This window comes from Cicer arietinum, chromosome 7 (genome assembly GCF_000331145.2).
Source record: "Cicer arietinum cultivar CDC Frontier isolate Library 1 chromosome 7, Cicar.CDCFrontier_v2.0, whole genome shotgun sequence".
NCBI lineage: Eukaryota > Viridiplantae > Streptophyta > Magnoliopsida > Fabales > Fabaceae > Cicer > Cicer arietinum.
Window position 1 is genome coordinate 21,224,276 of NC_021166.2, and position 17,464 is coordinate 21,241,739.

The following is a 17,464-nucleotide window of genomic DNA, read 5'->3' on the forward strand; positions in this document are numbered from 1 at the left end:
GGATTGTTAACAGACATAGTTTTTATTTTTACTAAAAAAGTGGATGGTATTTATTTATAAAATACATTGATATCAATACAAATTAAAAATTGCTAAAACTAATAAAATTGAATATGTGAATCAACTCACATTCAACTTAATAATACAAAAGAATAATTTAGCACAAAACAACATGTCTATAAATTTAACAAAATTCAAGTGTATAGAATATTTATACTTTTAGATCTTGACATTGAGATGTGAAAATCATTGATTAAAATCTATAATAAATCAAAGTTATTTTGTCGATATAAACCAAACAAATACAACCCCAAGATGAATGAAAATATCAAAAAACGTCACACTTAGACGACGAGGAAATCACAACAAAAAAATTAAAGAAAAACTAAATTTGTATGAAATCAACTTATTTAGATAAAATGAAGAAAAAATTAGAGAATAATTAAAGAACAAAAAATTGTTTTAAATCACAATCAAATATTATTTTGAGAGCGTGTTAATGAACATAGTTAAAATATTATTTTAATATATTATAAATAAATATATTCGATTGAATGTTTTTTGAACAATACCCTCTTATACTATTAATATTTTTTTTTACGAAGAAACTAAATTAATTGAGATTTGTTGATTTAATAAATTAAAGTGTTTTTGTTATCAAAATTTAAAGATTAAATTGTTGAAAATTTACGTTTTCAAAATCAAATGCTAATTTAATAATTCTTTCGATCTCATATATATAAGAATAAAGAAACTACCAACACCGTTTCAGAAAAATAGTCAGTCTCATTTATTTATTTGTTCAATAAAAAAATGAACTGTATTATCTGAATCATCTTTTATGAAAACTTATTCTATAAAAAAAAAAGTTATTAAAAATATAAAATCTAAATTAATGAAATAATATATGACAGAAATTACTAATACCATTAGACTTTTTTAATTGTTTACATTCCAGATAAAAGGAAATAGCATAATTGAACTTGAACTTATAAATCAAAATCCAGTAAATGATAAAAAAAACTTATAAATCTAAAAGCATTTGATTTTGTCATCTCAATTAACTGATGAAAAAGTTTGCAGTGTTTCATTAAACTTTAGCAGTCTCAAACCACCACTTTATCAGACACCAAATCAAACAGCAAGCTTAGGAGTAACATAGAAAGGTACAGAGGGAAAATTGGGATTGAGACAACGAAAGAGCAATGTTACAGGCTTTCATCACTCACTGCTACATTGCCATGTTTTGTGTATTGCATTGATCAGTAGCTGAAATCACTCAGTTTCTCTGATACACAAACAAGGACATGCTATATATCTTTAAATTAAATTAAATTAAATTAAATACATAAACAACAAACTTATCAAAAGCGTGGCATTCAAGTCCTACAGTTTCAATTAAACAACAGTCCAAAATTTCATCACAGATCCCTAAAATATATATATTCAGGGAAAAGGTAATCTTATCACCGACCCCTTTTTAGTGTGAACCTTAAGAATGCTGTGTCAAGACAAAACTTCATTTCATCAAATTTTATCAATATAGCTGAATTTAATCAAATTATTCTAATTCAGTTAGGAACATTTTTCAAGTTACCACGTTTTCCCAATTTTCATGTTGCATTCACAGTTAAGATTATAGTTGTAAATTGCAATACGCAACTACGATTGTAGTCACAATATTACAGATTTTGAAATTTTCTGCGATTTAAAACTATGCTTATAGTTAGTAATAATATGGAGCCACATTAACAGAAAAAAGTGATTGAAGGTACAATTAAACATATAAATAAAAATCATATATCATTAAATTTTTTTGACAATTATACTAACTACTATAGCATCAAGCTCAAATTCATCTGTATATGAAAACACATAATGAACTAAGTAACAAAATGCCATGATATTAAATTATACAAATGTTGATTTTGAACACAATAAATAAATAAAAAACACAAATTCACCACTAAAAATACACCTGGCTAATTTTTTTTATTTTTTTTTTAAATTTAGACAAATGATATAGTGGTTAACTTAGACATTATATTTTCTTGATTCTCAATTTTACCCTCCAAAGATTAAAAAACTTGTACCTCATAATCAATGAATTCAGCTCTTTCCTTGATCTAGGGCAAAGCAGTATATGGTTGTTGCTGCTGAACATCACCCCAAACATTAACACCATTACTCCAATTGTTGTTTCCATTATCATTACCACCATTAATTGTTGTTGTTGGAGTTATCATTGATGAATAAGAATTACCAAAAAACCATTCCATTGGTACATCACCACTTGAACCTTGATCTTTTCTTAAATCACCAAACATCTCTGTCTTTGAAACATCAAGATTCTGAAACAAAATTGGTTGAGTCAAAACATTGCTACTTTGTTCTTTCTTGTTATCATTATCTCCACCACCAAACATTGTTGCTAATCTTTGTTGTTGAAGCTTCAAGTGCAAATCTTGGTTCATAGAACTCAATGATTCAATAGAAGTAGCAAGACTAGTACTGTTACTAGTAGTAGAAGTAGAATTCACATTCATGAGATTCATTCCTTGTTGAATTGGATTTTCATTTGCACCATTGAATAATCCACTTCCAATTGTAGATGAAAAAGGGTATAAATTTAGACCCATCAATGAATTTGAGCTAGTACTAGATGGATCAAGTTGGAAAGTTGAAGAAGTTGTAGTGTTTGAATTTGAAGAGAATTGGTTATTATTATAGAAAGAAGGTTGAAAATTATGAAGGTGAAGCTTTGGAGAAAAGGGTAGTAAAGGTAAAGGTAAATTACCAAGATGAAAATCAAGGGAAGGTGAAAACTTGTTAATGGATTCATTACATGATGAGAACCTTGATGAAGTTTTGAGCTTTTGTTTCTTTCTACAACCACCACCAATTGGAACATTTCTCAAGGCTCCACCATTAGTCCAATATCTTCTACAAGTTTTGCAAAAGTGTCTTGGTTGTGTGAGGCTATAGTTGTTGTAGTAGCAGAATTTTGTGTTGGGAGAGTCACATCTTGGACATTTTATAACTCCTTGTTGATTTTGTGATGATGATGGTCTTGTTGGTGGTTTTTTGGAATCTAAAGAAGAACAAGAACCTTGTTGGTTTTCATGATCTTGTTTAGTTGAAGGTGTGTTTTTGAAATTATTTGATGGCATGGTTTTGAGAGAGAAAAAAGTTGTAAAGAAATTTTAGTTGAATGAGTTGATCATTTGATTTGATGCATATGCATGGTGGTGGTGGAGGGAGGAGGAAGAGAAGAAGGGTGATTGTGATTGTGATGAAAAGGATAATGTGTGAGGTGGGTTAGAGAGGTCTTTTTCATATGATATTTATGCAATAAAGAAAGGTGAAATATATAGTACATAGTTTTGTAGATGGAGGAGAGACAAAGAGTGTCAAGGGGACAGAGTGTACGTATGACAGAAGAGAGAGAGAGAGAGATAGAAAACATACACGAGAAAAATGAATGATCCCAAACTAGCTACAGATCAGTATTTTATGTTCTGCAATCTAACTATTTTATTTAATGTAACAGTATGGATTAGTAGGAGACCTCATCATTTTATGGAAAGATAAATAAAATCTAACTAAAACTTCTTTTAATCAGAGTGTTTTTAAACGATTCTTTTTTAAGTATAATTTATTTATTTTGATCATTACATAGTTAATATACTTGAAAATATATAATGTTGTGAACTAATTTACAACCTTTGATAATTTAATATACTGTAAAATTTGAGCTAAAGTAATTGATGATTTTTAATTTTTAATTCCATATTTTGAATTTCTCTTAATTTAAGGACTAATTTGATTAGATTTCAAGGATCAACTTAAGAGTTTACATATTTGATCATTAATCCACTCCTAAAAAAATTAAATTAGCAATAAAATATTTAAAAGAATAATATGAAATTCATCTATAATTGTCTCACTGATTTTTGCGATGAAGAATCAAATTGAAGATGGATATTTTTTTGGGGTCAAGAAGATGAACTTTTTTTTCATCTTAAAATGTTGATTTTACAAAATAGAGTGACAATTGTATGTGCAAATACTAGTAGCTAGTAATTATTATATATATATTTTGCGTAACTAGTAATATAGCTTTCTCTTGTAAGTCCAGGACATGTCTAACAAACTTTCTAGTCACACACGCAATCCCTTTCTTTCTCTTTTAAGTTACATATACGTGGATTTGGACACTTTTGTTTGTATATATTTGGCAAATTCTTAACCACAAGCACTTTAAGTGGATCAAAATATCATACTATAATAACTTTACCATTCTATTCATGTTAAAAAAGAAATATTAGAAAGCTTTACTATTTGAATTTTTTTTTTCTTCCGGTAAGTACAAGATTTTAACTGGTACACAACAAAATACCTGTGTAATAATAATACAATTTTAAGGTATATTCACAATAAAATACATATTTTTATTTTATTTTATTTATCATTGAAAGATTATTTTTTAATTAATTAATAAATGATAAATATATATTATCGTATATGATTTGTATAAAAATTGTAATTAAAAAATTATAATTTTTAATATTTTATCTAGAAGATATTAAAGAGACAAATATATAATCAAGAAAATATATATTATTTTTTAATTAATTAATTTGTTTTTCTTTTATTCAATTAACTAATTGACTAATGACAAGATTTATCTTATATATAGTTTATATAGTAAATTATAATAAATGTATTATAATTTTCTTTAAAATTTTGTACAAAAAATTTCAAGAGACACATTATTAATAATATATATATATATATATATATATATATTTATCTTATAACTAATTAATTCATGTAATATTATCTTATAACAAATAGATCAATGAAAAATATATATTTATTTTGAATATAATTATTAAAAAGTCATGATTAATGTATTACAATTTTATTTAAAGTTTTTTTTCAAAAAATCTTCCAGTGATATATTATTGATGAAATACATAATAATTTCTATTTTGAAAAATTGTGAGAGAGAATCAATAGATGTATAATATTAATATAATAATGTAATGTAGGAGACTAAATAGATGTATTAATATAATATGAAGTGAAAAGATAATACGTAGATATAATAGTTTAATATTATATAGTAGAGAGAGAGTAAAAGAAAGTTGAAAATGAAAGAAAGAATGATGATGGAAGAAAGACAAAGACGAAGAGAGAAAAGATAAGGTTGATTTTTGAAATTTGTGTCAAAGTGAAATGACATATTTGATCCTTAAAAAAGTGTGACAAAATTTGAAGAAGAAGATTTATTTTATAGGGTTTTGATAATAGTTAGTAGTATTCTTGTAGTTATAATAGATGATAATATGTTACAAGTAAATTCTACAATAGACTACGTTGAGATGAAAGATATATGTTTATAATTAATAAGTGATTGTTGAGGATTTTTAATGTTTAAAATTTATTTAAAATTTTAATGGTGATTGATAATATAATTTATAAGTATAAATTAATAATTTTTTTTTTGTTTTTATGAGACAGTGATTTGATTAGAGTTAATTTTGATAAATTAAATTTTAAAAAATACATTTATTTTTTTTATTTAATTTTGTCGATGTTATATCAATTAAGAGGATTGTTATTTATATTTTTAAAAAGTATCATTCAATTATAATGTAGATCATATATGAAGGTGATTTATGGTAACATTCACCTATGCTTTATGTTTTCTTAAGCCGTGCTTAAAGTCTCCATATGTTTCATATGAACAATAACATCAAACAATTACCGCATCAAAGAGAGTAAATACTTAGAAAAAGGTAAAACTACAAGTGTTTAGATTTTCTAAGTTGCCCATTACAACTGTCATAGAGTTGAACAAAATCTAAAGAATTATAATTTCTCTCTCTAAATGTGATAGTTCCATTATTACTTCAGTTTACAAATATCTAGGAAATATTGGTCCAACCTACAAAATGCTTTGATTTACCTTCAAACTCTTTAAAATCATCTTCAATTCATTTAAGATAGCTTTGCCGAAAATTTTAATATTTAGATAATTTTATAATTGAATTTTTAAATAGAAAAGCACTTCACTTTATTTATTTATTTATTTATTAGAAACGAATCAAAACAAAGGAAGCAAAGCAAAAACAACTACTATCTTATCCTATAACTTTTAATTTGCATAAAAGTACACCACATGGTTATATCCTTAATTCCTCCATTTGAAATATCAAATCCTTTAGAAACCTCCACATAAAAGATTAGTTGCAAAAAGAGCTTGCTTCTACTTGATTTTGATAACATGGTTAACTAGAGTGGATTGTATTAAGAAGAGACCAATTCTTCAAAATATTTCACAAACTGACAAAGAAAGGGGTTGCAGCTAAAAATAAAATTAAATGCAAACTCTAAAAAAAACTACATGATAAATTATCATATAATAATTTTTTTTTGTACAAAAGACATTTTAATTCCTTCGTCAATCAATTTCAAAAAAAATTTATAATTAATTTAATCTAAAAATAAAAAATTAGTCTTCACTATTTTTTTTCCTATAAAATTGAACTCAAAATTCTCAAACATATATTTTAAGGTTTGCTTTATGCCCAACAAGAAGCATGAAAAATTAAATGTGTACTTGAACAATAGTGTTTAAAACATTTAGTATATGAATAGAATGTATAGGGTACTAGTAGGCTACAAGTGGAAGTAGCAAAAGAGCAAGAGAGCAAACCTATAGGAATTAGACAAGTATAGAGGATGTAGTAAGAGATGGAAGATGTGGTCAGTAAAGGGAACAAAATTGCAGCTTACAACAGCACTGGATGCTCTCTGTACACTGCCAACACCAACACCTTGTCTACTTCTCTCCTTCAAACGTCCCTTTTAAACATAATAAAGTCTCTGTAATCAAATATTTAAAGGATTTCTTTTTGTCAAAATTGCTAAATTTTATAATAGATATACTTAGAATCTCATAGCTAATAAATTAGGTAATACTAGAGAAAATATAAATTAATAAAAATTGAAATATTAGATAAAGTTAGTGATTGAATTTGAACTAATAAATGATAAAAATATAAAAAAAAAATATTTTTAATTAATATTTAAATTTTAAAGTAAGATAATAAAAATAAAAATAAAAGAAAAAAAAATGATATTCTATAATTTGTAAACATAAATATTATTTCAAATATATCTCAAAAAATATTATAAATTTGTGGAACAACGTTATTAATTTGAGAGTGAAAATTGTTATCAATTAGTTGTACTTTAATTATACAAATTTATACACTATAAATTATCTACAATAAATATTAAGTGATTTGACCTTAACAAAGAGAACCTAAGCGTACTTCCTAGTTAACTTATTTTGAAAGAAAAAAAAACATGTATAGTTTTTCCTGCTTCATCAATCTATGTTTTTTTTATTAACTTTAGTTAATAATTAATTAATTAAGATTAAATAATATCTATGGTCCCTTAATTTAATTTCAATTAACGTTTTAGTTTTTTATCTTTTTTTTTATTCTTTATTTTAATTTTAAGTGACAATTTAATCTTTTATGTTTTAAAATGTCAATAATGTTATCTTTTTTATTTACAAAACTTCAAAAAAAAAATCATAAAATTAATAATCATCTTCAATATAATGCAAATTTTATCAAATGCATAATCCATATATTCAAATAAACTCATATTTTCATCTCCAACAACATCAAATAAATAATAAAAATATTAATTTATTTAAAGATTTAAGTTGTGAATATGATGAAATTTGCATTATATCGAAGATGATAATTAATTTTATGGGTTTTGTTTGAAAATTTTAATAGTTTTTTTGAATTTTTGTAGAAAAAAGATAACATTGTTAACATTTTAAAACATAAAAGATTAAATTGTCACTTAAAATTAAAATAAAAAATTAAATCAAAAAATAAAAATATAAAAAATTAAAATATTAATTGAAATTAAGTTAAGGAATTGCATATACTATTTAGCCATTAATTAATTACAATAAACAAGTGATTTCATGTTTTGGCTTTTTGGGCTGAAGTACACCGCTGTGCATATATTAATGGCCCCCTACACTACCCATTGCTTGAAAACAAATAGGGAAAAAATTATACAAGTCCTTTAATAATTTTGTTCAGCTATAAGTAGAAAGCTTAGTTATTGAACTCTAAGATCCAAAATACTTTTTTTTTTCAACTAGGGAATCATACAAGTACCAATAAAGTAGAAACAACTTTAATCCTTAAGCTCAATCAGAAGAGTGGGGATAAAACAGATAGGTCGATATAACATAAGACAGGGAAATTCAAAAATCAAAGGTTGTTGTTTAATTAATTAAAGAACTGATTGATGATCATTAATGTTTCAGTCATGAAAACATCCTCTTCACTTATGCGAATATATTGCGATTCAACGAAATTTCTTTTGCTCCTATCCAATGCCAATGTTAAGACTTAAGAAGAATATGTGCGGGTAAGAGGCATAAGAAAACACACTCGTACCAAATAATCAGGTGCATAGCGGAATGAGTTAGATGTTCATATTACAAATTATGGTTTATATATTTGTTAACATATTATCTTCTACATTTAGTGTTCGAGAGTGTATTGATCAAGATTGCGTCAAGGGAGGAACATGTGGAAAACCATAGAAAACGAAAAACACTATAAATAAATGAACTAGCATAATTAACTTATAAAATAATTCTTAACATTGTGATTATATCAATTCTTTTGAATAGATTAATTTAGTTTTTGTGACTTAAAACGATACTAGTTGATTCAAATTGGTAAAAATTACTTCGATTAACATCAATATAATTCAAATTCGTTAAAATTAAAAAATCAATCTGCGAACAAACACACAACATTAAGTTAATAGCATAGAATAATAAAATGTCTACAAATGTGACATAATCTATATATATATGATAAAATTAAAGTGTCCATAATATCTATGTACTTGATCGAAATTGATTTGTCGATCTAAATTAAATAAACACCGCGACAATAAAGAAAATTAAAATGTTGACTAAGACAACATACAAAACAATGTCACACTTATACGAAGATATAATTAAAAAAAATATGTATTCTATTAAAAGCTTTTATTTTAATGTATTCATTAGATTAATTTAGTTATCAATTTGTTTTTAATAGAAAATTATCTTGGATAAAATATTTCAATTTCAAGAATATTTGCAATTTTATAAATTTCCGAAAATAAAATGTCTTACCCTACAACAATTTCAAAGATTACACACTGATTTGGTTTTAAGGTGATTAACTCCAACCGTGCGTCCACTAGCTACAATCAAACTAGGCTTGATAAAACTCTTTATTACACATTTAAAATAAATTTTGATCTAATTTTTTTTCAAATAATATGAATCGATAAAAATCACTTTTTTCAATATATTTAAACATAAATCAATCTCCATTTAACATAATTTTAATCAAAATCAATTATAATAAACTCAAATATATTAAAATTAATTCTCATTACCGCAACATAAAACAAATACTACATTGGTGATCTACTTTATATTATTTGTTATTAACTTAATCTATGTTAAATCTCTCAAATTTCTATGCATATTATGTCATATATTGCACCCTGATTTTAATTAAGAGATAAAAAGAATAATACCCTTGTATCTCATTTGAATCCTGTGACGTCTGTTTTCTAAATTTGAGCGTGACATAAGGAAGAAAGTACAAGTGTGAAGACTCTTATAACTATGAATATGCTGAATCTATTACATGATTTTAACTGTCGTGATCAACCATTTAGCTGCTTGTCTTGTTGTAGCTTTATTGATAGAATAGAATACCTTTCTGGGAACTAGGAAAGACCATAATATATATACTAGTAGTACATGTAAAAGAAAAAGAGATCATATTTCATGCACAATTCTTAAGGACTAATTAATGCCCAAATGCATGAGTCGACTACTTCTTGTGATTTTTTTTTCTTTATGAAATCTGTATTGATTTTAATTTGTTAATAAGAAATTTAACAATGTCTCAAAATTTCATGGTGCAATAATTGTACCTGGGATCTATGATCATAAACAGTGTGGTGTGATTTAAAAAAAATGACATTTTATCAAGTTTTGGACCAAAATACTGTTTGGGGACCAAAATCGGAGAGAAATAAAATGGGGGAACTATTTTCACGATTCAGCTAAAATAAGGGGACCAAAACTGCAATTAAGCCAAACCACTAAGCATTTGATGACATATAAACTTTAATGGCTAAAGGACTGTGTTGATATTTTGGTGGATAAATAAGTTTTTGTTAATTTTAGTACCGACAACTATCATGATGGAATTTTGTATGATGTTGCACCTATAGAGGCTGACTAAATTTTGTTAGGGTAGCCATGACAATTTGACATAAAGGTTCATCTTAATGGTTACACTAACATTTACTCTTTTGTGCATTAAAATGTCTCTTTTACTTCTTAGTTCCAAAGAAGTTTGTGTTGATCAAATTCAATGAAATCTAAAGATGGACAAACAAATCAAAGAACAGAAAGGAAAATATATATTATGTCTGTTCATGACTCAAGTAGCCAATTTTTTTACCTAAGGTAGAAAACTTATTTGCTAGAGAACATGTCATTAGGAAAGCTTTGTTGATTACACAATCGGTATATTTTTTTTTTATTTCAATGATTTATGTTTATCTAACTCACATGATGATATTCCTCCTTCATTGAATTATCTTTTAAAAGAGTTTGATTATGTGTTCCCTAAATAACTTCCTCTTGGACTACCTTCTCTTAGAGACATTGAGCCTCATATTGATTTCATTCCTAGTGCTTCTTTGCCTAATAGGCCTCCTAATAGAAGTAATCCAAAATAAATTAAAGAAATTGAAAGACAAGTCCAAAAACTTTTGGAAAATGGTTGGATTCAAGATAGCCTTAGTCCTTGTTGAAGTAGCAATGTCAATTTACAAGGAAGAGGGTTTGAATTGTAAATTCACCTATTTAAAATTTCCTGTTAAAATCTTAAAAAAATAACTCAAGAATGATATTGGTTATGAAAACAGAAAACAGAGAACGTTCTTGGTTTTGGAAACAAAAAACGAATAATGTTCTAGTTTAGTTAAAATCATAGTTTTAGTTTATCTATTTAACTTGATAATCAAAATGACTGAAAGTAAATAGAGATAAGGAAGAGATACCGCACAAAGATATATTCTAGTTTACTCAACTCGGGATACGTCCATCCCTCACAACTATGAGATTTTTCACTAAGTGTTCAAACGAAGAACGTTATTAGTTTTACAACGTTCTTGGTTTTACACAATTTTTGTTAAGATTAACATTGATCTGTAACAACAATTCATTTCCATCCAAAAAGGATTCAATCAAGTCACCTATCAATCTTGAGAGGATTTTACAATTCACCTTTTAACCATAAAAGGATTTTTACAACAATACTCAAACTATAAATAACCCTTATAGTTTTGAGTTTTCATAATAATGATTTAGAGAGATTGGTAGAATCTGATTATGCTCAATTCACATTTGAGAATTGATTCTTGATAAAAGAACTCAGTAATACGATATGGATATATGAAGATACATTTATAAATGATTCTTTTGCAAATGAGAAGCTTTCAAGTATGTGAGTGTATGTGCGTGCATGTGATTGATGGATTTTCTTAGCACTTGAAGTTCTATGTTTTCCTTGAGCTTGGGATTCCTTTTATAGGCTTCAAGAAGGTTGATGACAACTATTTTGACCATTGAAAATGTGTCTGCTGTCATGTGTCAGACTTGACCAAAGACTAGACTTTTGGAACTTTGAATGTTACTGTTTTGGACATTATGCGATCTGCTTATGTGTTAAAAATGTTTGATCTGTAGCTTCTCATTTTTGATTGTGATGATTCTTTGTTTATGCACACAAACATCCCAGAGATGTGCTTAAACAATTCAGATTAAGACTTCCTTTTGAATGGTGCAAAATAGGTTGGAGAATGATGATATAAGGCTAGAGAATGATGTTCAATAAACTGGAGAATGTTCGTATCATTCTGGACTAATGTCATCATACTTGGAGAATGATAATGATCATTATGAAGATAGTTGTTGATCATTTTGGAGAAAGATGTTTGCTTCTGAAGATCAAGTGTAACAAGCTGGCGAATGTTTATCAATCTGGAGATTGATGTTACAATATTGGAGAATGATCATTTGACACTTTTTCTTTGAGTTGTACCTTGTATCCTTTGGTCCTATTGAATGATTCTTTTGATCATATTAGATATGTACATTCTTAGTATATGAACTGGAAATCCATTCGTGATTTGCAAGAGCTTCCCTTGCATTAAAAACTGATTTGATCTTGCTTGTTGAAAATGATTGAAATGTGGAGAACAATCTTGGTTTTCCAGATTATGTCAAGAACGTTCTTGGTTCAGTTTTGTTCATTTTTAGCTCTTTCTTTAAACTGATTTCTCTTGCATTTGCTTTGTACATATCTTTGATTATTTCAATCAAAAGCATATGTTAAATTAACACATAATTTAGAATCATAATTAGAATCTTTGATTGACTTTTATTTGTTTACATTGAAATATTTAATTTGAGATTTTGCCTCAACACTTGTGCTATGTCGTTAATCTTAGTACCGAAGAAAGATGGCACATGACGCATGTACACTGATTGTCATGATAATAATAACATTGCCATCAAATATAGAAGTCATATACCTAGGCTTGATGATATGTTAAGTGAATTGCATGGTAAATGTATATTTTCCATAATTGACTTAAATAATGGGTACCATCAAATTCAGATTAGAGAGGGCGTTGAATGGAAAATAAATTTTAAAACCAAGTTTGGGCTTTATGAATGGTTCGTTATGCTATTTGACTTAATCAATGCCGTTAGTAATTTCATGAGATTGATGAACTATATTTTAAGGCACTTCATTAGAAAATTTGTGATAGTTTAATTTGATGATATTCTTGTGTATAGCTTGAACACACATGATCATATTGAGCATCTCCAGAGTGTTTTATAAGTACTAAGAGAAGATAAGTTGTTTAATAACTTAGAAAAGTGCATTCTTTGCCAAAGTGAGGTTACATTCTTAGGATTTGTAGTGAGTGCACAAGGTGTCAAAGTAGATGAAAGAGAGATTAAGGCCACAAGGGATTGGCCAACACCTTAATGAATGAATGAGGTTAAGAGTTTTCATGGTCTTGCTAGTTTCTATAAGCATTTTGTGCCTAATTTTAGTACGTTGGTCACTCATTTGAATGAGATTGTTAAGAAAAATGTTGCATTTAAGTGAGAACAAAATTAATAAGATGCATTTACTACTTTAAAGGAGAAATTAATCTATGCACCTATCTTGGCCTTGCCAAAATTTGCAAAAACTTTTGAAATTGAATTTGACGCATCTAATATTGGAATATGAGATGTTTTGCTACAAGAAAGTCATTCAATTGCATAATTTAGTGAGAAATTGAGTGGACCACACTTGAACTATTCCATTTATGATCAGAAACTATATTCTTTTGTTAGAGCATTGCATACTTGGCAACATTATTTGTCTCCTAAAAAATTTGTGATACATAGTAATCATAATATCTTAAAGTATCTAAAAGATAAATGTAAGCTAAATAAGAGACATGCAAAGTGAGTTGAATTCTTAGAATAATTTCCATATGTCATCAAACACAAGTAAATAATGTGGTAGCTGATGCACTTTCAATGGGGTACTCACTAATCTATACTTTTCAAACTAGGATTCATGGTTTTGATAATATTAGAAATTTATATGCCTTAGATATTGATTTTGCTCGTTTTTTCCGTGATTGTAAACTTATGGGAAATGACTTTTATTATAGACATGATGGTTATTCGTTTAAGGGCAATAGACTATGCATTCGAAGTGTTCATTGAGAGAATTTCTCATAAACTAGGTGCACTATGGAAGTTTAATGGGTCATTTTGGGGAGCATAAGAATCTTGACATGTTGCGTGAATATTTTTACTGCCCTAAAAATTAAACATGATGTGCATTTAGTTTGTTCTAAGTGCATAGTTTGTAAAAAGGCTAAATCTAAAAGCATACCTCAAGGTACTTATAAGTTCATGTCAATTGACTCTGCATTTAAACTCATTTTTGCGTTGTTATGACATAAACTTGGGGTTGTTTTGATAAATATATATCTTAAGCATGTTCCCTTAAATTTCATTTTACATTATATGATTAGTATGATATAATTGACTTAATAGTTAAGAATTTTCAAGATTGAGTGTGTGGTAGTCTTTAATATATTTATTAATAGATGTGTGTGTATGTGTAATTACTAGATATTTGATTAAGGTGAGAAGTATAAGATTAATCCTAGTTAGATGAAGTTTTCGTCTATATACGACAGAAGCGAGGGTGAGTGGGACACCACTTACGAACGTAATTATGTTCAATCTTACCAAAATAAAGTTACTAACAAGAAGATGACATTAGTAAAACTAATGTAGTCTTTTATGAATGCTTGTTAGATAGAGTTTAAGTCATTAGATTACTCATGTCTAATGACTTAAATACTTAGAAAGAGCCAAAACTATATAGAGAAGGGGTAACTCGGGAGTAAGTATACAGGAAGAGAAACTCAGAAGATAAATATATCTTTGAATTAGAATGTTAATTGATTTGGTTTCATCCCTTGGGACCCACTGAGATGAAATCTCATTCCTTGTTATTTAAATATTTTACAGGTAAAAAGCTTATATCAAGAGCTGGAGAAATGAAGCATAGCAGTTTATAGTATAGTTTGCTTAAAATTTTTAGGAAATTATTTTGAGCCATTGATGTGTTATGTACTCTATATTTTTTCTCTTTCTTTGAAGGATTAGTATGTGTATTAATACATTTGCATGACTTTGTGTCGGGATTTGTATTAACCATCTCTTTTGTCGAATTATGTTAATGCTTGAGTTATATTCTAGACAATTAACTTATGATATTACATACACTATTTGAAATCACATTTTAATTAAAAGTGGCAACCTCTCTCACAAACCTCATAACATAGTGCCTACAATCTATCCCATTTTTTTGGCGAGTACACTAGAAAAATTAAAATATATACATCAATGCAATGATATATAAGACAAAACTTGAATCTCATGATAACTTTATAAGAAAAAAAATTTGTAACAATATTTATAATCATACACCAAATGTAATAAGTAGTTATATAAAACTTGTATTGGTCTCCACATAATCTTGTTCGATTTATTTTTCAAAACTTAAGCTCCCCTTTGAGCATAAATTTTTGGATAACTCTAACAAATATATATATACTTAGAATACCATACACAAATAACCACATATATTTATACATGTTATGTTACACTTAAATACTTACGTATCAAGCATAAACTTAAATTTCGAGTGATTTATATAATCACCATGTACTGAATCTAAATAATGAACTATTTCTAATGTGGCACTAAACCCTCATATTATGATTTCTCGACAACACTTAACAACGTCTCAAACATTTCAGGATAACCTTGAAGATCTTCTTCGATCACATATGCAATCTTTTCAACTCGATCACGATCATAAGTATTTGTGTGAAAATCGTTCGACGCATATTTCATATTATTCCTCAAATAAGTGATTCGCTATATATTTTAATACGTTCCTTCCTAAATGTCAATCCAACTCAACTTCATTAATCCGTTTTTCATAACAACAAATCTATCCATTGGTAGATAATTGGACTTAGGTATTTGGCGTGTTTCATGACAAACTTAACAAACTCTTTTACTCGATTTTCATATTCCTTTGACAATTGATTAGTGGACATCCATATTTTATCCATTGTTTCTTTAAAGTTACTTCAACAAAAAGTTAAAAATTTATATCTACAAAAGTGTTACAAAAACAACAAAAAACAAAAAAACAAACTCTGATATGTAATAAATAACGAGTGTTTGTGTAACATATTTTTATTTAAGACAATGGAAAAATAAACAAATAGAAGATACTGGATGCCATTATTAATGACACATGATCATAAAACAACAAACATATTGTTTTTTAAAATAATGTGGATGATGTAATCTTAATATGCAAAACAATTGCATATTGTTTGTGGTTTGTAAGTTTTTTTTTTATCAGAATCTTCTTTAATTCTCTAATTAGTTGAACTTCTCAAAATTAAAGTGGGTAGCATATCGTACTACATTCTTAGTTCTCTATCTATTTTCTTACTTAAACCACAACATATGCAACAATCGAATATGACAGTTAGGCATTTCCTTTCAAGATCCAACAATTGAAAAAAAAAATGCAGCAATTGAAAATTAGCAAGAAAATAAGTTTCAACAAAATTCAACTACAAATACCAAACATTTTCTCTGAGATTTTTTTTAGAGACCTACAAATTTGAGAGGAGAAGTTTAGTGTCTCAACAGTGATGAAAGAAAAGTTGTGATCTTACTTCAAATTTTGTGAAACCTGAAAACGAGCAATAAATCGATAATTAAAATGAATCAATTTAAATGACGACACATTTTTGTTATAAAAGGTTATATAGACTTACAATCTTCAGAAGGTGCGATTTAGTGACATAAGTAGAGAATGGAGTAGGGTTTCTTGTTTTAAGGCTTCTCGATTAGGGGTTTTTACATTTGTGTATTTGGGTTTATTACACTTGTGTTGCTTAAATCAATTTCTAGGTTTCTTTATTTGTGTTTGCATTTTTAGGTATCTTGCGTTTGCGTTTCAAAAATAGATTCACGATGAAAAATCTAAGTATCAGTTTCCGCGTTTCATGTTTATGGAATTCGAGTTTATATGGTTTCTCGCGTTTCTGGTTTATCTTGTTTTTGGTTTCACGTTGTCAGGTTTCTCTTTTTAGTGTTTCTGGAGGCAATGTGAAAAGAAGAGATTATAAAGGAAGATGAAGGGTTTTGGCCAACAAGAGAACAAAGAATGGTTTCTACTGAGTGCGCGTAATGTTTTGTTATATCAATTTTTAATTTTTGTAGATTTTTAATAATTTAGTTTACTATGGACAACACTTTTAACTTGCGCTATAAACATTAGACAACGTTTCTAAGAAAAACGCTTTCTAAGGTTCACCAAATTACTTTTTATAAGAGTTAAGACACTGCTTTGCAGAAAAGTGTTTTCTAAGATTCACCGAAAGATAATGTCAATGTGTTTTTAGATGCGTAATTAGTTAAAATGTCATGTTACTTGCCATCCAAAAAATCTTTTTAGGCCTGAAGCTGTCATTCTTAAGTAAATATAAATAATGACAACATAGTGTAACACAATTGACAGATAACTAGATTTTTTAAATATGTGGTGAAAGGTTCAATCTTTAGTCGTTACATATGAAAATATTTGTCGGAAGTCTTAATAAGATCTTTTGATATGGTGAAAAGGCAGCAGGGTGGAGGTCGAGG

The 17,464-nt window shown here is 27.3% G+C and overlaps 1 protein-coding gene across 1 annotated transcript; it reads right to left on the reverse strand.

Moving 5' to 3' along the window:
• Positions 1–908: 908 nt before the first annotated feature.
• LOC101501747 (dof zinc finger protein DOF5.7) lies at positions 909–3,433 on the reverse strand. Its single transcript, XM_004509652.4, has 2 exons — positions 2,094–3,433; positions 909–1,288 (listed from the first exon to the last, which is right to left on the reverse strand). Exon 1 carries the CDS (start codon positions 3,168–3,170, stop codon positions 2,127–2,129), a length of 1,044 nt encoding a protein of 347 aa, XP_004509709.1. The 5' UTR covers positions 3,171–3,433; the 3' UTR covers positions 909–1,288; positions 2,094–2,126.
• Between the last annotated feature and the right edge of the window lie 14,031 nt (positions 3,434–17,464).

Excerpts from the sequence above, each read along its gene's own strand:
- LOC101501747 (XM_004509652.4), bottom strand. The coding sequence starts at position 3,170 with ATGCCATCAAATAATTTCAAAAACACACCTTCAACTAAACAAGATCAT.